Source organism: Stegodyphus dumicola, chromosome X2, assembly GCF_044657685.1.
Source record: "Stegodyphus dumicola isolate Sdum_Otavi_A_Nest chromosome X2, ASM4465768v1".
NCBI lineage: Eukaryota > Metazoa > Arthropoda > Arachnida > Araneae > Eresidae > Stegodyphus > Stegodyphus dumicola.
The window spans coordinates 71,375,226-71,399,246 of NC_140781.1; the positions used below are offsets into that span (position 1 = coordinate 71,375,226).

The 24,021-nt window shown below is 32.7% G+C and overlaps 1 protein-coding gene across 2 annotated transcripts in view; it reads right to left on the reverse strand.

The window, feature by feature from the left end:
* LOC118184497 (uncharacterized) overlaps positions 1-24,021 on the reverse strand; it is a 64,334-nt gene that overhangs the window by 34,690 nt on the left and 5,623 nt on the right. For both annotated transcript variants that reach the window (XM_035354172.2, XM_035354173.2), the window contains exon 2: positions 10,145-10,369. In XM_035354172.2, coding sequence (XP_035210063.1) covers positions 10,145-10,271 — 127 coding nt within the window. In that variant the 5' untranslated portion in view covers positions 10,272-10,369. The remainder of the gene's footprint in view (positions 1-10,144; positions 10,370-24,021) is intronic.

Genomic DNA, 24,021 nt, shown 5'->3' on the forward strand with positions numbered 1-24,021 from the left:
TCATGGTATTTAGATTATTTTTATGAAATATTATGGTTGTGTCTCTAATTAAATTAAATTTTCTTTAAGAATCTTAAAATCCTTATACGTGTAATTCTTAACTTCCTATGAAAGCGGTTTCAGTCATTTATTTTTATAATTTATTATCCGAAACCAGTTTTATTTCAGATTCGGGAGCTTGCTTTGTCTTTAAAGGCTTTTCATAGGTTACGAACACATTCCAGCTGAAACCGTTTCGTAAAGTGCGAATAAAAACTTAAATTTCATATATTTTTATAAAAGGTATCCCGTTATTAAAATTATCATAATCAGAAGGACTACCGTATTTGACTCATTTCTTAAACTGAAATCACTGGCCTACAACTAATTGTTCGAGAGGTATTTAGTCAAAGCATGAGTTTTTGAAACATCCTTTGTATATGTCATAGGATCAATAATATTTCGATGGAATGTTGGTTATATATATATATATATATATATACATCTTTTAAGAACACTGATGACAAAAAAGTGGTTTACTTTCAAAAACTGCTTTATTTTAAAAGCTAAATATGTCCTGCATTTGAAAGTGAACCGTTCCAGGGCTGCAGGCATGTAGCCGTACATACATCCTATCCTCTCTTCTCATTTAACATATTTTTTTAAAAAATCTTCTCACGCTATTTTTTAAACTTCTTTTGTCTTTTCTTTCGGAACTTCATTGTCTTTACCGAATTCTGAAGCGAAGTTTCCTAAGATTATCGTCGAAAAAGGCGCCTTTGTATTTTCTATTAGCAGTATGATGGAAGAATGACACGAAAGTGCAGTCCATTAGCGTTTTTGTTAATTCTTTCAACCACACGAAAGGTCGTGAACTCATCAGTACGTGTAGAATTTTTATAAACCCATTTACCTTTCAAATCCTATTCTCTTCGCTTTAATAACTGAAATGTAATACAAAAACGAAGCGTATGTCCCGTCAGACACAGAGCCTGCAATCCTTTATGGGAATTGCTAATGCGCTCTGATATAGTAAATTTAGAAACAGCGCATTTCATTCGACTACTGTAATGAGGAACAAACACATTCCCAAATTTCTGATAAATGTATAATTAAGCTCTAAATTCTGCTGCTAGCGAAGCGCATTTTCCACAACGGCTGTTTACTACTGTCCGAGCGAACACCCGACATCGTTAGACAACGCCAGAACTAGAACAGATTCTCGTAATGGTTTCGAAATCGTAATGGCCGCTGAATGCAAAATGAAATGTTGACTATTGGCTTTCGAATTAGCTCTGAGGTAATGGTAAGTGAGTGTTTTAATTCTCTAGCAGCGATCCGTCAATTCTTAATGAACGATGAAAATAAAACAATACAATTTTAAGCACCAGGCAAATATCCGGAGGAAATGGCCTATCAGTTATACAGTTTTAATTGTTCTCTACAAATGCAGAGTTTTAAAAGGCTTGAAGTGTTTATTTTCTTAAGTATTCCCCCAATTATCAGCTAGAACAATATTTTTCTATACCTGCATAAGTATACTGGAGGTCAAACTTGCTACCCCAGTAGACCTAAATTAAAATGTTTCTGTGTATACACTAAACTCAGTTTAAATTCAGTTATATTCATGTAAATTTCGTGTGCGTATTTCAATTCAATTTAAATAATGTAATATTTAATTTACAGATATATACTATGCAATATTTAAAGGATAATTTGCTTGTGAAGCTATAAACAAATGTATTAACTGAATAAACACGAATACCGTTAAATAGTTACGTGAAGAACAATACTTTGATTTTGGGTAAGTTATATTGTAGTATTTTATGTTAATTAACCAGGTAATGTGCTTTAATCGTAATGCAAATTAGTTGCTGTGTATTTAATCCAGAAAGTTTGAATGTTTTATAGTTAGAGCTTCTAACAGCTTCGCATTGCAATTATGCACTATCGCGAACTCTGCCAAAGTTATTCAGGCTTTAGCGCACCTTGCTAGACGACGTTTAAAGTACACGCCGTTAATTATCTTGAGCCAGCTGAAGTAGTTTATTTTGTGTGTGGTTCCAGACTACGTTACCTAAATTGAATTTAACTTTATCTTACGTTACTTTGAATACCCACAAGTGGAGGCTCATCTGTAGCATAAGTAGTCCTTTCTGTTCATTCGTAGAGTTAAATATAAAAGTTATTTTAACCTTCTTGCGGCTTGGTCGTCATTTCAGACTAATATTATTACTCGTTTGTCAGTCTAATAGGTTCTGCAGATCATTGAGACAAGCTCCTAGGCATAGCAGAATCCTGCAATGTGAAGTTTTCTTTAGTTCATTTAATGAAATAGATACTGTTTACAAAACTTTTCTTTTTCATGACCAGGCATTTTAAAATATATTGTTATGTTCAGATGTTTAGTATTATTTTAGATCCGCATTTATTTTCCTTTTACTTGTTACATAGCTTTTCTTTTTATTGGTTGCATGGTTTTCGTTTGATTCGTTGCATAATTTTTCCTTTCCTCTTCTATGTTCCTTTTACTCGTAGTATAGTTTTCATCAGTAAGATTGTCCTTTTATCTGTTAAATAGATCTTCCAGCTTTTTTCCTTTTTTATAGTTGCATAGTTTTGCTTATCTACATAATTTTTCCCTATTTTATTTTATTGCCTTTTTTATTTTATTGAGTAATTTTTCTCTTTACTTGTCACACAATTTTCCCTCTCTCTTCCTGGAATGTGTTGCATGGGATTTTGCTTATTTGATTTGTTGTATAATGTTCCTTTTTGTTTGTTACACAGGTTCCCTTTTTAGTATTTGGGGTATAGATTTTTTGTCTTGTAGCTAAAAAGGTAATAATGTTCACAATAGTGTAATCGTAACGCATAGATTTAACCAGCGGCGAGTGCAGGACGTTTCGCCACTACTGTAATTATCGTTTTTTAAACACTGCATCCTTCGTGAAGTAATATTAATATGTGTGACGTGCATTATTCAATTAAAGGGAGTGGCATGAGACTTACAAACTTAGGCTTCAGAATTTGATCGACAATTTGATACCTGCAGATATCTCCGTTACCCTCTTCCCTACAGATATCCATACCTTACCCGGTTCTTTCTACGAGGCAACCAGCTTTCGTAAACCACCGCACCAACAAGAAAGGACTTATATTTGCAACATCATGTTTTCTACAATCAAAAAATAAATATCCCGATACATATGTACATAATGGATAGGTAAGGAAATTAAAACAGAATTTTAATCGCCCACTAAACACGATCTTTAACAATTTGGGAAGAAAAGATAAGTTTTTAGCTAAGAGCTTTAGTTGTAAAGTGAGTGTTGACTCACTGCGCACTCACAAGTAGTCGAATATAGGACTTCTGAAAAATTGGCTCAGTGTACTGTCGTTGCAAGAATACAGGAGAAATACGGCTTTCTTCTTAAAAAACTCATTTTAAACTGAATTCAGTTTCAAACAATTGAATTGGAAATATAATCGGTTCATCTAATAGTAACGTTAAAAACGTTTCTTCTGATAGCATATACATAGACTAAAAAGACTTCATAAGGTCGACCACAGATTTATTGCGTTCAGTATAAGTGTAGCAGAGTTTAAATATCACATGAATTTCGGATCAAAATATCTCTTCTGAGGAAGTACTTTGCCACTCACGTACCAGCTCTTAATCTTATTCACTCTACTGAGTATCTTTTCATCTAGTGCCTTCATGATGGCTCTATTAATAAATTTTCTTGAAATGATTCCTAGAGCCTTCTCAGAACTTTCCTGATGAACATCTGTTAGTTTCTAATGTTCAAGAGCCAAAATTTGGCTAACTGCTGTCTTCCTGTGTTGAAGTAAACTTCCAAGTGGACGGCTTGGAAGTTCGTTGTTGCTTGCTGACACCACATTATCCTTCAAACCGACGATCCAGAGCCATACCTCAAGCTGAAAGACAATGCTTGGCTACTTTGATTTTCATTGCCATGGTAAGATTATATTTTAACTTTCTTCATATGAACAAAATTAAAGGAATAAATGAGATAATATTTTAGGTTTAATTTCAACTAATATAATTTTATGATCGCTGGAGTTACTTTCAGTTTCAACCTCAGGCATCCGAGCTTCCCATTTTACCTTATAAGGCATTAAGCTATTTTCTCCCTCCTTTCCTCATGCTTTCGTGGCGTAATCGAAAGCATACTCGACGCGTATTCGAGAGGTCCAGGGTTCGAGCCCCTGCAAGGGAACTGCACATTTTTCACCTAATCGCTCTACAGTGGCTCCCAAACCGAAAGCCGGCGATTGCGTCCTTTCATCTGTAGTAGGTCTTTAAAAGGGGGAGTATATAAGATATTTTCTCTCTTCTTTCCGCATGCCTTGAGGTGTAATGGAAGCATACTCGACACGTATTCGAGAGTTCCCGGATTCATGTTCCGGCCAGGGCACTGCACATTTTTCATTACTCCCGCTTCAAAATAACTTAATGCCTGTACAACATAATGAAATTTTTCTTCACTAGGGGGAAATTTCTGCATCTTTTTACTTTCACCATTTTAATTTAAAATATTTTGAGAATTTTAACTTAAAATGAAATTAATAACTGAAATTTTCCTCAGCAACTGATGGCACGTTTGAAAAGTGATAACAGTTTTATTTATGGGTCCAGTAATATACCAATTATATACAAAGCTTTTATTACAAAAGTTGAGAATTTATTGGCAATCTTGGGCCACTATAAAAGAAGTAATACTTAAAAACCCTCTTACTGCAGACGGAAATATAGACATTTATGAAGAAAACGAATTGTAATAATTCTTTTTAATGCCAGTTCTGTTTATTTGCATAATCTTACAATCTCTTATATAACTAATACTTAGTTTAAGTGCCGACAAAATTCTGAATGCTCGTAATAATTTGAAGAAACAAATCCAGTCTAAATACTCTTGCTATACAGAAAACATTCGATGAGAAAGCAAAAACGACACTTCGAACAACTTAAGACAGAAATTTACTCTCTCTTTCTTTTTATCTTCTTATAAACAAATTCTGCAACTTTCACTAATAATGGTCGTTAAATCTCCTTGCATATGGCCAGAGAAAGCAGCTTAGAACTAAAAAAATTTTAGTTATATCTTGATGTCATATTATATCCAGGAAAAATACGCTTAAAAACTTCAGCATCACAAACCTAATTTACATGATTATGAACATCATGATTCAAAAAAAGGCAAGCAAAAAGATGGGAAACCTAAGACAAAGTATCCCTTTCTCCAAGCACAATATTATTATTCAGACGCACTTTAAAAAAGTACTTTGAAAAGTGATCGTTAAAACGATTTAAAGCGTTATTTTACATATCAGATTTATATGACAATTCATAACTCCCCGACATCACATAATAGCCCAAAAAAGTAAATTAAAGTATTTTATACTCAAAACAAAGAACTGATAAAATTAAATGAAAAATCTGGATTACACGATACCTTTTTTTATCCAGTTTCTATGATCATTTCACGAAGGAACAAAAGAGTAAAAACTAAACTATCGAAAGCAAGTGCCAGTGGCGTGATTCTAGCTGCGATAAACAGCGCAGCAAATTCTCCAGCCACGAAGTTCGTTTATAAGGCAAATAAATAAAAACGAAAGAAATATGATAGGTCGATGAAAGCAGAGTGTTATGGACAGGGAACATTGGCAATAACTGACAAATAAATGTTAGGTTTATCAGGCCAAACCGCCCTCGTCTAACGCGGAACAACAACAACAGAAAAAAAAATCATCGTATTTTTGGGAAGAGGTTTCGGTCTTATTTGTTTCTGCTCTTAGTGCGGGTGATGAAGATGGAAATACCTTGTTAAGCCGATAAGTTGTGGGAGTAGGGCGATTATTTTCTAAGCCTCTGTCATTGTTAAATGGAACCAAGAAGAGTTCTTAAATTCGCTTTTTATTAAAAAATACTTGTGAGTTTCAGGATGGTATAAATGAATTTTAATAAACATTAAGAATTAAACAATTTATCTTCTACTTTCTTTTTTCGTTCTTGCCTAATAAAACTTCTTGAAGCAAGACTATTAACATAGTAAATATTAAGTTTCAAGATTATTCTGGGTTGTATACTAATCAACCATTTTTGATGTTTTTCTTCTGTTACTGTTGTTGGAAATACGTTCCTGATATATGATTTTTAGAATCAATACATTAAATTTCAGCAATATATTTCTGAAAGCAATGTTACACATCTTAGTTAAATTTCAGTTGACATGAACGTTATTTTGTGCTCGATATTACTTAATTTTATGCGTACATTCTGCAGTCGAAAGGTGACAGTAGTGAAGAATCCCGCAGTTAAGAGAAAATCAAAGACATTTTCCAAATTCTTTTTGATAAAGCGATTTCCTCATTTTTGAGTTTTCATTATTTTGAGTTTGAAGACTTTCAAAGGGTTGGCTTGTTTGGTTTATTGGACTGCGGCAAACCATACGAAGACTATCTTCCTGCTGGGAGGGATGCCTTCGTGGAGGATTTTATAAGGTAAACTGGCTTGTATTCACTTACGCATGGAGAAAGCCATGATAACACCGATACACAACCAACCTGCTCCTTTGAATTCGAACACAGGTCAAACTACTAATGCTCAGCGATTTTGCCGCTCCACCGCTGATGCGCGACTTTCTAAGGGAAACTGCATCATAGTTACATTGCACATGGGGAAAACCGCAGAAACGGGCATGTAACCAGATGAGATTCCAACCCAGTTCGCCAAGGTTCTAGCTCCGGTCGAAATACAAGATGTTTATCTGGTCCATTACATATTAGTCATCTTGTCAGGGAACGATAATGCGAAAGAAATTCATTGAATGATGATATGTACTCAGAATCTTTGTGAAATAAAATGTTCACGCTTTGCACCATTGATTTCAGCACCTTCTCGAAACAGCTTTCATATGCTTCATATTGTTTTACAAAAGCTATTGGCAAAGAAGGCGAAGAATTGCATGATCATATTGCTTAATCACATCTTCGAGTTATTCCCAGGAACAGTTTTACTGTATGTTGGTATCTTAAGTTTCTTCTCAAAGAGCTCTGTTAATCCGAATGCCAGTCGTTATCTTAGTTATCTATGTTTAGTTTTAGTTATCTATGTTTGCTACCTTAGTTATCTATGTTAGTTTTTATCTTAGCTAGTTTTTACCTCATGAAGTTCAGCAATCTAGACTAACATCTCAACTGAAGATGTGTTTGTTTAAAAAATGCATCAAATATTAAGCTAGGAAAGAAATTTCAGAAGGGACAATGTTCGGGGGATTTTTGATCATCGGTTTCATCACATAATAAGAATTCCTGTCATCAATTTTTCTTGCAAAATGAGAAAGATTCAGACAGAGAAAAACTAATCTAACCTCATCTTAAGCATGTACTGTAACAGAACACATGCTGAAGATACCCGTTAAGCATGTATTATATTAAGGATGCTGTTTGCCTTCAGCTAGTCCTCTCCAGAAATGACATGACATTTTTTCATTCCTAAACACTATATCTTTTGCTTCGCGGTTCCTTTAAAATGGAGAAGATGGAATTTTGTCGCGGTTTAAATCCTTGTAAAGCATACGATGGTGGATAGTCTAACACTGAACCAACTTTTGAGTGATATCTTGATGATTCCTTATACATTGCATATTTAGCTGCATTTATCGTAGTCCTCATTGCAGGCAATCACCCACATGTTAACAGTATACGGATTGCGTAAATTGCAAATGATATTAAACTTGTAGGTAGAGGGAAGCGGTCATATAAACTACTTTCATATTGAAACTGGTTTTTAGAACTGTCTCGTTTTTATGATCATGAAAATGTTCTAAAGTTTTATTCCACAAACTAAATCTTTATGCGTGATAAATTATATTCTTAAAATAAAACGATCCGCTACCTTGGTTTCGGTTTCTAAGGCAGCATCATTCCACTTAAATTTAAAAAAATAATAAGAGACTGAAGTTGTTCTAACCTATAACAAAATTCGTTACTTGTTTATTATCCCGTCGACCGTAAGCGGAAATTTCCGTAATGATCGCGAATCGTAATGTTACTCGCGCCCATAACATACCTTAAGCTACACGTTCCTCCTGGGTAGTGCTAAATGAATACCAACACTTGCAAGATTGGAGCTTTGTTTATCATTGTGGAAACTTTATGTGTTTTGCACTGGAATCCTAGCGGGATGTCACAGGCAAAGAAAGTGGAACTTGAGAATATTTATCGTGAAAGGAATGTCGAGATATTATCTCTGATTGAAGCTAATATCACTAACGGAACTTTGAGAAAATTTAAGTTTAAAGTGTATAGCTTGTTTTGTCTATAAAAGAACAGACAGGCTGCAAATGGAATCCTGGTGGGAAACAAGTCTACCGTTATATCGAGATTTACAGTCTTAAAAATGGGAAGTACGGAAGATAAGACAATTATTGTAAAATGCTGCGATGAATAAAGAATGCCATTACTCAAAGATTTTGCGCAATTCGGTATGGATCGGAAACCTCTGGTTACAAACAAATTCATTGTGGTTTACCGCAGGGAGACGTGACTAGCATAAGTCTTTTTAGTGTATACATTAACGATCTTCCTGACAGAAGTAAAACCATAAAAAACATTGAATATGCTCTACATTCAATGGACGCTGTTCTCTTTTTTTTTAATGAAAACTGAGAAAATTATCTTTGTATCTCTTCGTTTAAGTAGGAAATACAGAAAGCCCTTCGCAGAAGCGAAGAAATGTAAAGCGAATTTTTGCAAAGGTATACTTGTATTTGAAATATTGACTCGAAATTGAAATATTGACGCGAACGTTAGAACGTTAGAATATCTCTTTGAAGAATATATCTCTGATTTCACCCAGGAACATTTAAAATTCTACTCTAAAGTGTCTACGAATAGTTAGAAAAATAAAACTTTCGTCGATATCACCAATTTTCTCGCAAAATAAAATTCATGCAAGAATTCTTGTCACTTTATACTCAATTTTTAAATGCGCTTTTTGGAGGCCACAACGAAATGACCTGTCATTTGTCTTACAGATCCACTGGAAAGTAAACATGAAACCCTCTGAGTAGAAGAAAAACATTCTGTCATGTAATTCGAGGATAACTCATATTAGCATGCGGGAAACGCTGACATATGTTCCAGATACCAATATATTCATTTAACTGGGTAAACATATTCTGCTGAATTTACTCTCCTAAATATCCTTTTTGTGTCATCAATGGTTTAAGACAAAAAACGAAGGTTAGTTAATTGATTATGACGAGGTACTAGAGGGTTGTCCACCTTAGACAATGCCATAGTATAGGACCTTCTAACAGAAATTGGCTGACATTCGCGTTACACATGTGAAAAACCATGAGAAGCCAGCAAGCAGGTTTACTGAGAAGGAAAATCAGCTCGGAATACCAGTGTTCAGCAATCATGGACAGTTGTAGGCCATAAAACACAAAAGTTTACAATTGCATAAAGCATGCTTATGAGGCGAGCGGTATTATACAATGTTCAAAAGTAACTATAAATTTAGCATACAAGTAAAATAATATCTTAGTTTACAAAATTGGTTTCCTCAAACTATGCTCAAAAAGTGTTTTATATTCGCAGAATTCCGGAAATACAATTCAAACGTTTGCGTACAAGACCTAATTTTTGCGAATTTTAGATAATTAAAATATAATTAATATTTTTCTACCTGGAACGTTTGCTCTAAGGAAACCACACAAAAGATCAGATATTTTATTTCCAGCAACATGCCCTGTCAATAACGTTAAGACTATTTTTCAAAACATAGTTCCGCTTAGCTGTTTAAAGAGACTTTGTGATTGGATGTCCATGCCTGAAATGAGCATTTAAGGTAAAAACGCATGTAACCACTTTTTCAAACATGTTGCATATGTTACACATCAAAATATTATAAAATATGAACATTGACCTATTTAATTGATAGAGGAAAAAAATTGCAAATTTTTAGTACTTATAAGATAGCGAGATATTAATACAACTAGATAACAAAATATTGCTAAGCATCTAAATTAGAAATTTCGATCTTGAATAAAAACTTAATAAGTAACCTCAGTATTAGATGATACGTTATGTATAAAAAACGTTTTCGATTCGAAAGCTTTTTGTAACTTACTTTCAATACCAGCTAACGTATCCTTGACCGAAGCCAGCTCCCTGCGAAGTTCATGATGTCCAGTTTTGGCCCCAGGTACGAGACCATACAAGAGGGTACAAATGAAGGCTGCAAGGGAGAACTTCATCTTAATTCGGTTCCACTTCTACTGCACAGCGGAAGCAGTCGAAGCGTCAGTTTGTGCACGCCACCACATTCATCCAGCTTTCTTTAACTAACCACATTCTGAAAGGAAAATAATGAATAAAAAGAGTCACAAAACAGGAATAAGGCTATTGTCTGAATAATGAATAAACCGCTCATTACTGAAACCTTACTTGCTTTCTTTCGTCAGTATTATTGTCAGACTGAGGTATCTATGCCTATTTCTCTCGCCCATAACATTGCCGGTCTGAAATTTTAGTTACAAACCAGTACGGAAAAGCCTATGACTCATTACTCGCCCAATAAAAAATTGCCTAAAAAGCCATGATCTCGAAGTTCGGTAAGGTGAATGCTCCAAAGAAATGCAAGCTAAGTAGCTCAAAAACCATTTTGTATATAAGGTATGATAAGCATGAACCAGTATTTTCTAAACACATCTTGTTGCTTTGAAGCATAACAAAGGAGCACTGACTGGAAAAAAGATGCTGAAGTTTAAGATCTCAATTGGAAAACTAGATGTAACATTATCTATAGGTAATTTATACTGTTAACTGTAATAATGGGTTAAGAATTTTTATGTTGTTTTTTGGGTCGTATCTCAAAGAGTTTAGTGCTTATTATGTCAGTATATATCACGGGGATAAATGAGACAAGCATTTTAGATTGTAACGGGCTCGTTTGTGGCTGAATGTTTAACACCGCTGAATGCTAAAAGGTCGTCCTCGGTTCGATCCCAGGCAAACAGAAGAATGCATGGTTAGGTTTCATGGCTTTTACTATGTGTAATGTGAATAAGAACCAGTTACCCTTAGAACGTCATCGAAAGGCATTCCTTTCTTTAGGCAGGTAACCCTCGCGTGCTTTTTCATATTCATAAAATCTGAATGTGAGCCATAGCACTATCAAGAGCTAGCACAACCCTCAGATTGGGAACACGGTTTTGGACTGGTTGTTTATTAACTTGCTTAGGAATCCTAAAGTACAAAGGTTTAGTGAAAAACATATTCGATATTGCCGATGAAAACGAGGCCCTTTTCAGTACTCCGCTGTTGATGGGTTTACTGTAATGCGCAATGCAAAAAAAAAATTATCATCGTCTGAACGCGAACGTTAGTTATTTCTTTAATTAGAATCATGGTCTTACGACGACTTCACAAGAGATAATTAGCCGTGCAGCATTTCTGGAGCACTCTGCAAAACATTTGAATTATGAGTCAATGATGTATACATTATATTCAGTAGTAGAAACTAGTAAATGAATAAGTAAAAATTGAGGAAAAACTTTCCAGACAAATTGTGGCCTAAGTATCAGCTGATTTATACATATGAAATATTTTATTCACTTGTGATATTTTTCTTATTTTATTCATTGTGGGACATGAGTTATCCAAAAGTTATATTAAAACTAAAATCATGCATTAGCAAGTCGTAATACAACTTTAAATAATTGTGTTGATCTTCAAAATAAATATTTAACACGTTGGAGCCTAACAAATACGGAGTTAACTTATTATGGAGACTCATATATATGTTGAGCACACACATATTGAGCATACACATATATGTGAATCACTCACTTAGTGTATCTAATACACATATATATCAATAAAGCACACGCATATAAGGCTGATACACTGTAACTTCAAATTAAGACATGTATGTCCTACAATTTATACCATGCTCTATATCAGAGAAGCCTTACTAATACCAGGAAACACTATCCTGAAGAAACTATATTTCATCTCCTGGCTTCTTCCACATACGTCTAATCAAGTACCAAAGACTATCAACAATCTTTGATACTTGACCCACTCAGCCACTAGTAAGACAGCAGCGGCTAGTCAGAAGGTATACAGAACTTTAGTTGAATATTTTTTAATTTAAATTCCAAGCATATTAGTTACCATAATTTTAGAAAACAAGTAATTATAATTAACGTGAAGAATTAAATTATTTATTTATATTTACATACTTTCATTTCATCACGTGCATGAGAACAAATAATGCATTTCTGTAATGCAGCTTATCAAAGATCAAAATAGTATACCTATTTATAACTATCCTAATTTATATATTAATTTTATTCCATGTGCAGTTACGTAGTGTTTTAGTCTCGTTCGTTAGATAAAATGCCATAATTAAGTTATTATTAACTGATCTTGAATAATACTTTTATGAAGAGAATTGCTTAATTACGATTTACGTTCTGATGCTTTCCAGTCAAATTACTGAGAATTTTATTTTCACTCAGAAAAGATCATTTGATATATAATTACAACCTGGCCTATTTTGAATGGGGTAGTATCGTTTTATTGTATATAATTTATATTACATATAATGTATTTCCATAACGAATTATATACCTAAAAACAATAATAGTATAACAGTATCGCAATATGTATTTTTCTGTTGTTCAGTGATATTATAAGTTCAAAATCAATCGTCCAATATAAGTTTCAGCAAAATGTAGAGGGTGTTTATACATTTTTAGAACAATTTCGCGGGTGTTTAAAATGTAATGTACTGATGTTTAAAATATAAAGAGTGCTTTTTAAATGTTCGATTTTATAGCCTTTTCTTCGGATAATAAATTTGCATAGTGGTTTCTATGATAGAAAGGCTTTTCGTAAAATTTCTAAGGGAAAGATTTCTATTCATCTGTCACTACGTTTTAGAGTCCATCAATAGCGGTGATTTTCCGCTTTAAAAGAGCTCTTTATAACCGATCAGGGGCATAATAGTCCATAGATGAAATGTCAGAGGATTTTGCAGTAATATATTGAAAATGTAAATATGCAATACCTGTATCAGTCTCCATTTTATAAAGGAATGTAGTGGTACTTTTAGAAGTGAGACTTGATGAAGTCTCGTTCTTTGAATGTCATTGGGATAAAGAAATTGAATTTCTTCTGTAAATATCGAACATAAAATTTTCTCTTGACAGTACATTTAATTGAGTACATTAAAATTCTTATTTTAATTTCCCATTGTAAAAACAATCCTCCAACAATCTTTTCCATTGATGGATTCAGGTTCGTAAATTTTTTCTCCTCATTTTGGACAATAAATAGACCTTTTTTGTTGCGTCATCCATGCTTCGTCAAAGCATCACAATGTATTCCATTTATCTGCTGCTAAATAGCTTTCATACATGTTCTACAAACTGCTCTGCGCTGAGCCACATGGCTCGCAAAAGCTGACAAATATTATGTTTTTTAGCTTTTCTATATCGTAAATATTGAGTTATTATTTTATTTACTGCTTTTAAAGGTGTATATAGAGACTTTGCAACTGATTTCTGCGTCGGTGGATTTTTTTTCTTGTTGCTAAATATTTAACTTTAGAAACATTAGAAACAGTACATATCTTTTTCAAGCATTAGTCTGGAGTCTTCTTTCTGTGTAGAAGTAATGACTGACGGTATTTTTTGCAGTTAGAAACTTTAATACCATGCATTTCATAACGTTTCAGAAATATGGAATAGGAATATTTCTTTTCGGAAAGCCCAAAAAATATCATTCCACAGCTTGTTTACATGCGACATTTGAAAAAAAAGATTAAATATAAGAATAGTAGATGATATTTCTCACTTGAGATAATAACCTGTTGCCAGAATTTTGAATTTAATCATTTGTAATTTAGTATTTTATTAGTAATATACATATACGGTTTTAATTTAGTGTCATTTCTATCTTTATTTATTTATTATGTTAGCTCTAAAATGCTATTTGTTTGTGAATGTTGTTTGATTTATTTACTTGTGAAAAAGCCACATAATGATAACGAAATTAACTAATATTTTTATTAGCTGAATGGATTCCGCCTATATTTTCATCAAGATATCCTTTTAATTTCATGAAAATGAGAAGCTTATATTTTTCTCTAGAAAGCTCTAGTATCCTTTTAATTGCACCATTTCTTTAATTTTGTTTTAGACAAACTATTTTTTTTTTTTTTTTAGTTTTGTTTTAGCCAAACCATTCATTTTCTTAAAACGCTGCTAGAAGCCATTTTAAGGTTTCAGTTTTAGGTATAATCTTTTTTCTTATTCTTTTCCGTATGCCTTTGTGGTGTAATGCCTTTGTGGAAGTGCATTCGACGCATATGCGAGAAGTCCAGGGTTCGAGTGCTGGCAAGGGCGCTGCACTTTTTTCACGTCGTCTTCTTCATAAAAACACTACATAAAAACTCTTACACAGATACAAAAAGTTTATTAGATAATTGAAATATTGCTCGTTTCATGGTGAAAATTCAGATGGCTTCGAAGATTTCTTTAACAAAAATAGAATTAAATTAAAAATAAAATTAATTATATATATATATATATATCGGATATTTAAAGAGAAATATCATTCTATGAAACTATTCAAAATTATGAAGCGTTCATAAATTTTAGTAATGACAAAGAAAAGAAAATGAGAGGTACTGAAAACGTTTTTTTTTTTTTTTTTTTTTTTTTTTTTTTTTTTTTAATTTTTATTAAAAAAAACTCCGCTATGAAGTTGCAGAAAATATTTATGATTTTCGCTTTTAAAGAAACGTGAAAAGTAAGGGATCCTAAACGGATAATGATGTTTCGGAACGTTCTTTTAATTTCAAAAGTTCACCATAATGCTCTCTTTCATTTTTAGATGAAGTAATTTAGTTGCCTTTAGTAAAGTCATCTTCGCCAGAATGTCGTTTTTTAAGAACTCTCCAAATCTTCAGTCCAGAACCATCAGGGCCAAATCATAATAAACACGTTTAGTGCCAAATTATACGACAAAAGAATTCAAAACACACCAAATACATAAAAAGCAATGTATGATTTAAAGAGATAAAAATCTGCAGTTTGCAGATTTACGAGCTGTTAGAAACTATACTGAAAGTGCTGTCTCAGCAAAGATTATCGTTTAGCCAAAGGCTGTTGAAAATTAGAACAGAAAAATTTATTTCTTTGATAAATGTAAATTACTTTATCTCGTAAATTTATGACAAACATTTGTGCTATTTTAATGTTTCTTCTCAATATCACACCTCGAACAACTACCTACGTATTTTCTCCTTGAATCCAAAGCAGCATTGAAGAGAATTTTTCTTCGCTGTTGCTAATCGAGATTTAATCTTAAACTTTATTTGAAATGAATTTAATTTCACCGGAGTGTCTCAAATATGAGAAAAGATAATATGATATGCTGAGAATAAATATTTTCTCCTGACTATTATAACATTTTTTTTATCTTAGTATTCACAGAATAGAGTTTTGCAGAATGAAACCCATTCAAAACTTAACAGCAATTAACCAAACTCTCTGACATTCCCAAAATGATTGAACAAATGGAAGTGCTAATAAGCTGTGATAAGAGGTAAAATATTGCCAACTAACTGATAAAATTTCAATGCTGGAACTCAGAACACCTCTTTTATGACACTGTTTCACAAAAAGATAAAAAGATCAGATACAGCAGTTGCACTTTGGGTTTTTTTTTTCCCTCTCTCAGTTGGACTATGATTCGTAATGAGCTATCGGTGAGAAAATAAGAGAAGACTGCTGTAAAAGGAAAACATATTTTATGTCATTGGTAAATGGCAGAAATTATGGAAAACCTTGGTAGTCATTAACAGGGACAACCCCATTAGTAGAGTGACTCGGAGGCAGGACAACAAGGCACATTAAGAGTGGCACAAATGTTTCAGGTACTGCAGAAAGAATATGAACACTTGAATATTTTTCCAAATATGAAACTTAAATAAATCCCTTTTACACAATAGAATGCAATAACTGATTCATAAATATTGGACAGGAAAAGAAAAGTTTTACTTAATAGTCGAAATATTTGGTAAACATGAACAGTGCCTACATCAATTTTCCTGTTATCAGTTTTCCTAACTTATTACCAATTTTCATTTCTCTTTTCGTTGGTAAAAAGAAGAAATAGGTTCTGCATATTAGAAAAGAAATTCTTATCAGAAGAAATATGTCATCATTTTCAGTACGTTGTCCTTAAAATCAGAAAGGTTTCTTCTGAATCCTGCTATTCAAGGAGTTTAGTCTTTGGTAAGGTTCTATTTCATAAAATAATTGAGGAGATTTATTATAATTGATTTCAGTAGTTATACGATAGAAAGCGATTACCGTAATAAGCAGAAGAAGAAACTAAAATGTCTCCTACAAGAAAAAAATGCACTGAAAATGCACTTTTTCTAAAGAAAAAAATGCACTGAAAATGCACTTTTTCTAAAGAAAAAAATGAATGAATTTCCGCGAAAACTTAAAAGAAATCAAATGGAGATGCTTTGTATTAATCCTAGTAAACTAATTAATTTTCTCAAAAAACGCATAAGCTGCTAACACAGGTAGCTTTTATAGAAATATGTGATATGTTTTATACGGATCTGTAGTAAAAAATCAATATGCTTCATTTCGTGAACAGTTACTCATCTCATTAAAGAGGAAGGAAGTACAAAAGTAGTTCCCTTGTCGATTACGAATATAAAACCGTTTAGTTATCTACTTCAAAACAAATATGCAAACTTCCCGCGCAAAACCTTTTAAAAGTTAATTTTAAATAGTACTATTTCACATCACAAAAGTTAGCATGATTGCATGCTAAATTCAATAAAGTCCCATCCTCAAAATGCAAATAAATAAAGGTTTCAGAACATATCGTTTACAGAAGAAATTAAAATAATTTAACGGAAATTAGTTTTATTTAATTAGAAAGTACGATAAAAGTATGTACACAATAGATAATAAACCTCGTATGTACACAGAAACATAAAATAAAAGTTAGCTTCCGATATCAGCTGAGGTTTTCCAAGGATTACATAAAGGTACTTAGACTGATTTTGGGGAGTTCTCTAGTGAAAGTGTAATGGCGTTAAAAACGTCTTAACCTAATATTTTCAACAATAAAAATAAAATATTATTTATATTAATAATGAGTATTAGAAATGTAAATATCATTAAGAATTATGTGTATTGTTTTTGAAATTCGAAGTTTCTTACTCTTATGAGATTACACATTGTAATAATTTCAAAAATAATCGAAAACTTCTTATGTGGTATAGACTCGCAGCAACTTTAAACAGGCAGTCTGCGAACTGGTAGGGATGAAACCAGTACGGCGAATTGGAGGACTAAGGAAACTTGAAACTTGGAAACATTAGAATATTCCTTTAAGATATTAAAAAAAAAAGATTTAAAAAGAAATCCCTGAAATAAACATTTTCTCAGACCAAGTTTTTTTTAACAGAAAGGGAACTGAAGGATTTCACTAAGAAGAGAAATAATAAAAGTCTAGCTAAGAGAGAGTTGAATGTTGAAATAATTCCACCAGAGTCTGTCCATTAATCCACTGGAGTTTTAAAATAAAGAGGTAGCATCTATCTCTATTATCAATACGTTTAACAAATTACTGAACAGGCTAAGCCCGTGAAACATTGGTAGTCACCTGACTTCTATTCCAAGCTTTTAAACAGACTGCCTGTAAGAAGTGTTTGAGTTTTTTACATGTGTATGCAGGCCAGGTTTCCTTAATAACTATAATAACTAAAATGTCCTCCCCGAGGACATGTTTCGTCTTTGCTTGATAGCCTTTGTGTGTTTTGTCATAATCAAACGATAACATTCTGTTATCAATAGCTTCAGGCTTCTAGTTACTGTACGGTTGGGCTTGAAAATAATTCATGTTAAAAGATAATTCATTTCTTCACACTAGTTTTCCCGATTTTCATTTCAGAAGTGTTCTTTCTGATCAGTCTATGCCAGGATGTATTCGTACACGAACAAGCGAAATCATAATCGCGTAAATCGAAAATATTTTAAAATGTAAATCAATGTAGAGGTGTTTGTCATCTACATGTGTTTTGTCAACTAAATATTAACAATAATCTGCAAAAACATAAGTTTAATTAATTGCAAGAAAGCATATTGAGCATAATAAAGTCAGGCGTTTGAAGAAGCCTGTCTATAGGTGTAACGAATTTTCTTTTGAAGCCGAAAAGAGTCTCGAAAACACGATGAAACAACGATTCTGCGTTGATTCACTGGAAATGCACTGGAAATGCACTGTTTTGCTTTCCTTTCGAGTCTATTGCCATTCGGCAAAATGTAAGGTATTCATTTCATCCTTCAGATTTGACCTGTTTGTTATTGATTAACAAACTAAGCTACTTAAAAGCAGCGAATGGCGTTCTTAAGAATATATTTTTTTAATTTTTCAATCTGATTAATTTAATAAAAAATTCACTTAATTCATGATATATCCAATTAAAAGCATTAAAAAGTTTTATAGAAAACTTTATTTATTTTTTTACTTTTCAAACATACAGAAGATATATAATGTTTCCATTGTTAGTCTAAATGTATATTTATCTAGTGTCCTATAAATATATTTTGCTATTCCTCCTGGTCTATCTCTACTGATAATGTCTACTGATAAACCACATAAAACTTTAAGATAACCTTTATGGGCGACCGTTATAATCTGAACCTTTTCGGATTTTTTAAGTTTTTATTTATTAATTTCGGAAAAAAGTAAACGAAAAAAGAAAAAAAATGTTGTAGCTTTCTGTTTTAAAATTCTACAATCAGACCTCACTGAAAAATGACCTTCATCTTTGAGATCTGATCGGTTTGTTATTGATTAGCAAACTAAGCTACTTTACAGCAAAAAAAACTCTTAAGAATATATTATTTTTATTTTTCAGACTGATTAATTGAATAAAAAATGCACTTAATTCATGATATATCCATCATAGAGCCCCATGAAGGCCTCATGAACATCATAAAATTCTTCTTCGTTAAATTCTGCTCTATCCAGTCAGACTTCTTAAATTCACTTGTACACTTTCATAAGCTAAAGAACCTAGACTGTTCCTTCTTTTAGGCGACATATAACACAACTCGCATATAGGTGTTTACATTTTACAAGAAGCTTCGGTAATATGAAAAATATTGCATAGGCACAAACTCGTGTTTACATGCTAACATTTTGCAAACGGTTTTCAACAAGAGGAGTAATATGGCATACATCAAACTCACATGATATAAAGGACCCACCAGCGACGAAGCGGTTAAAGTCGTTAGTAGTTTCAGCCACACACAAATCCTGGCGAACGGGCTGGCTGCATAGGCCCCTTCATGGATTTCCGAATGTGTAATGTGCATACCAGCCAATTCCTTTAGAATGTCCTTCACAAAGGCAAGTCAAGTATCTTCCATGAACTCCCTCCCCCGGTGGAAGAACCTTGTTCAAAGAGTGTTATCTTCGCGAGATTACAGAGAGTTATTAAATATCTTTCCCAGAAGTGTAATACCTTGTCGGGTGCTTTTCATATTTAGAGCTAAATTACACTCCAGAAACTTAGACATCCCCCCGGGATACCGGGGTACTCGCAGGATGGCTAGTGGAGAGAAGTAAAATAAAAAGAAAACGAGAAGAAAAGGATAGAAAGAAGATACAAAGCAAAGCAAAGAAATGAGTGAAGAAATGAAAGAATTGGATGATGACAAAGGCATGGGAAATACCAATGATGTACTAAATGAATTATTAGATCCAAATTTCACGCAGTCTTATATAGTTGATATCGTACTATCATTCTTCAATAATCAGACAACTGGAAGATGTCCTGGGAGATACCACAAGAAAAGTAAATAAAAGATTGGGAAAAAAATTAGAGAAATGTTTCAAGAGTTACAAAATGTCTTAACGAATGCCCTAATAGAAAATAGCAAACTAAGAGATAGATTAAAATAAAAAAAAAGAGATTATACATACCTTTGTGAAGGAAAATGAAAAACAGTAGCTATAATTAAGACACAATAACACGCCGAATAAATACTAATTCAGAAGTCAAACAACAAAAATCAGCGTTATATTCACAAAATTTGTGAATATAACGCTGATTTTTGTTGTTTGACTTCTGAAACAGTAGCTATATCAAGATGCAGATTCAGATCAAAGCAAAGTAGGAAACTGAAACAAGAATATGCTGCTCTTAAATAGGATAAAATGCTACTCTTAAAAGGATAAAAATAGCGCATCGGAGCAAGTATGGGCAAAACTAGTTACGAATATACTACCTAATAAGTTGAAGATTGGTGTTCAAAGATACAAAAGATCAAAAATTGTGAAATTCTTGTGAAGATAATTAAAAAAAAGGATGTGGCAGTCCTAGAGACAGCCACTGCTGAAAATGCGATCCCGAATACAGAATTAGAAATAAAAAAGGCCTAGTAAGGTGAACCAAAAGATTATCATATATAATGTTGATTCGTCATTAAGTAATGACGAATTCAAAAGAATGAAAATTCAAAATTAGCTGAGATTATTCCAATATTTAATATAAAATCTGGAATCGGGGTTCAATGGATTGTGTCCTTGGATCCAGAGTCTTTAAAAAGAATAATAAAAGAAAAAAGCATGTTTAAGATAAATTTAACAAAATACAATACAAAAGAAAAGAATACAAGAGAGTTGCGAGATGTTTCTCCTGTTACGTATTTGGCCATATTAAAAAAATGTCAAAGTAAAGAACTAAAATGAATGTAAAAACTGTACTATGGCAAATGAAAAATATGGTCTTGACTTAAATACAAATCATGAAAATACAAATAAAGATTGCATTTGCCTTAGAAGACACAGTATTATAGGTATTTTTGTTGAAAAAATTTACTATGAACAATAAGCCTGAAACTATTGTAATATGTCAGATCAACTTACATCATGCTCTCAAAACCACGAACTAAAAGTAGAAATTAAGAATAAGAACATTAAAATAGGCTTGTATGCGAGAGCCTTATGCTTCCAGGGCAAAGTCTATGCATTTCCTGTGAACGCAAGAGTATATTATTAGAAGAATCATAAAATTAGGACAAGAATCTTGGTCTTTGATAACATATCAAACAACTATGCAGATCTGTGCATCCAGCATTCAATGATATAGTAGCAGTTTTGATTGATGGTCGAAGTCCTGTGTTTTGGTTACGTGCTATTTCACGCCATAACAGACCTTTCAGGAACATTTAAAAGTTCTAACAACTTTGTGTATAAGATTTGCTAATTATAAAATTGTCATTATTGACGGAAACATGAACAACAAACATCTCCTATGAGGATAAGATAGAAGGGATAACAGAGGAGAAATATTAGCCAATTTCTTCTTGACCAATGGATTCATGATCAATAATAACAAAAATTATCTTCCAATTTTTTGCTCCACATTAGGGCTTTCTTGGATATGCGTTACGACTATGGGAAATTTTAAAGTTACAAATTGGAAAGTTACTGAGGATGTTTCTTTGAGCAATCTTAGATACATAGTTTTTGAAATTAATAACACAGATATTTAGTATCATACAAGAGATAAAATAAATGTAAAAAATGTAAAAAAAAAAGAAAAAATGCATAAAGGATATGAAGTTTTAAGATGACATTAATGAAACCGTCAAGATTATAAACAAGATAATTTGTGAAACTTATCTTGAGACAACAATGTGTAAGTGAAAGGAGTAAAGAAAGATCGCGAAACTATTCTCCATTATGGAACACGGATTTAAGCATTGAGAGAAAGCAAGTTCAAGCATTCAGAAAAAAGTATCAGAGTTCTCCGGAATGCTAAGGTTGGAGCAATGAATTATTTATAATGAGAATTTGGTACATTATAGGAAAAATATGCAACAAATCTAAAGAAAACTATTGAAAAATTTAAAGAACGATATCATAGTCCTTTCGGCACCCATTTTAAAATTGCCGTTGATAAGCAAATTAATATTGCAATTATTTCAAAGATTAAAAAATGGCATAATTCTGACCAATAGCATTGAAAAAGCTATTAAATCCATCGTAGATTTCCATTGTGATTAAAGAAGAGAAAATGAACTTCATGAGAGGATTCGATGGCTAACAAATGGAATTCCAGAAAAGGACGAGGATATACTCTTTGAGCTACAAGGCATTTATAATGCTTTTGAAAATATGAAACAAACAAGGCTCCGGGGCCCTATGGAATCCCGCTGGAGCTTTTTCAAGAAGTTTTGTTTGCAAATGAAAAGTTGATTTTGAACTTATATAATAGTTGTTTAAAAAAGAGCACTTCGCGTCGGCCTGCAAAAGCACAAGAAAAATTTTCTTTTCTAAGCCAGGAAAGAATTCTATCATTCTATCATTCCATGGTCTTACAGACCTACATGTTTACTGTCTACTCTAGGAAATGTTTCAGAAAGCTGATCAATGATAGGCTATTACTTGAAAAATAATGATCTCGTGAATGAAAAACGTCAGTACGGGTTCACACCTAGAAATGATAACATACATGTTATTGAGAATGTGAAGAGAATAATGGAAGAAAATACGAAGACATGCTGCATTGATATTGACTGACATCAGGAATGCATTTAATGTATTATGGTGACCTAATAAAAAGGTGAGTCTATTAAGACTGAAATGTTCGAACAATTTGTATAAAACTATCTCATGCTATTTCGAAAATCAAGAGATATTTTGTGATACATATAGAATATATACGAATAGAAGCTATAATAAAGATGCACCCCAGGAATCGGTCTTGGAACCCACGTTGTAGAATTTGATGGCAGATACAGTCTTAGGTTTGGAAGTTCATGATGGAATAAGGCTTACGCTGATGATTTTATACTCCTTATTCGAGGTGGAAGTAGATTAGTTATTGAAGAAAAGCTAAAAAAAAGGCTGGAGATTTTTTCCAAATGGATGAAAGAAAATAAGCCGGAAATTAGTGTTGATAAAATTTTAATGATTACGTTCCCAAAAGCGTCGAAGTTCTTGCGACTATTCACAGTGTCATGGAAAATAGTAATATGGTTAGTAGGAATGCAATAAAACTATTTTGAGATAACAATGGATATAAATTTTAGCTGGACTTCACATCTAACAAATGTTAAACAAAAGGTTTATAAAATTATGAACAAATCAACAGGATGATTAATGAAGATAACTATAGAAATAAAAATATACTTAAGCAGTTTCATAAAAGAGATATAGAGATAATTATTTTATACTGTGCTCCTGTATAGTGGAGTGGAAAAGAGAAGACCAGAATAAAACATTTACAAAGAGTGGCTTTGCTATCATTCACCCTCTGTTACAAGACAGTGTTGACCACAAGCATACAAATTTTAGCGGGTGTTATTCCCAGCCATCTAAAGGCAGATTATATGTTTAAATTTATTTTGTACAACACATGGGAAAAGGTATAAGTTCTGGAAGCCTAAGTGTAAACAATACAGTAATCGACGTAAAAAATAATAAATATTACCGTCAGCCAGCAAAAGTAGAAATAATTAAAGCAGCAAGGTCGGCCATTATTTTAATTTTAATTTTTGCGTTTTTTTTTTTTTTTTTTTTTTTTTTTTATGAAGTTATTAAATGGTGCCGGTTTGCAAAGTTTGGGAGTACGGTCTTTGTTTCATAGGAAAGGTTATGTTAGGTCTTCCATGAAGGCATTATCAGTCCTCCATGAAGTCCTTCCCTTAAGCACGTGGCCCTAGTGTTCTTCTCTATAGTCAAGTAAGCAAAGCCAAACCATGTTTATAAAGGACTTCGACGTGGGAGTGATATCGCATGAGAACAGATTCGCACATGCAGCTGCTTACATTTTTGGTTTTTACAGATTAATCGGTATCAGAATGAATTTATATAAACGAAACAAAGGTAACTGCAGAGGTGACTGAAATTATAAATTTTTGTTCAATATCAAAGATATGAGAATTC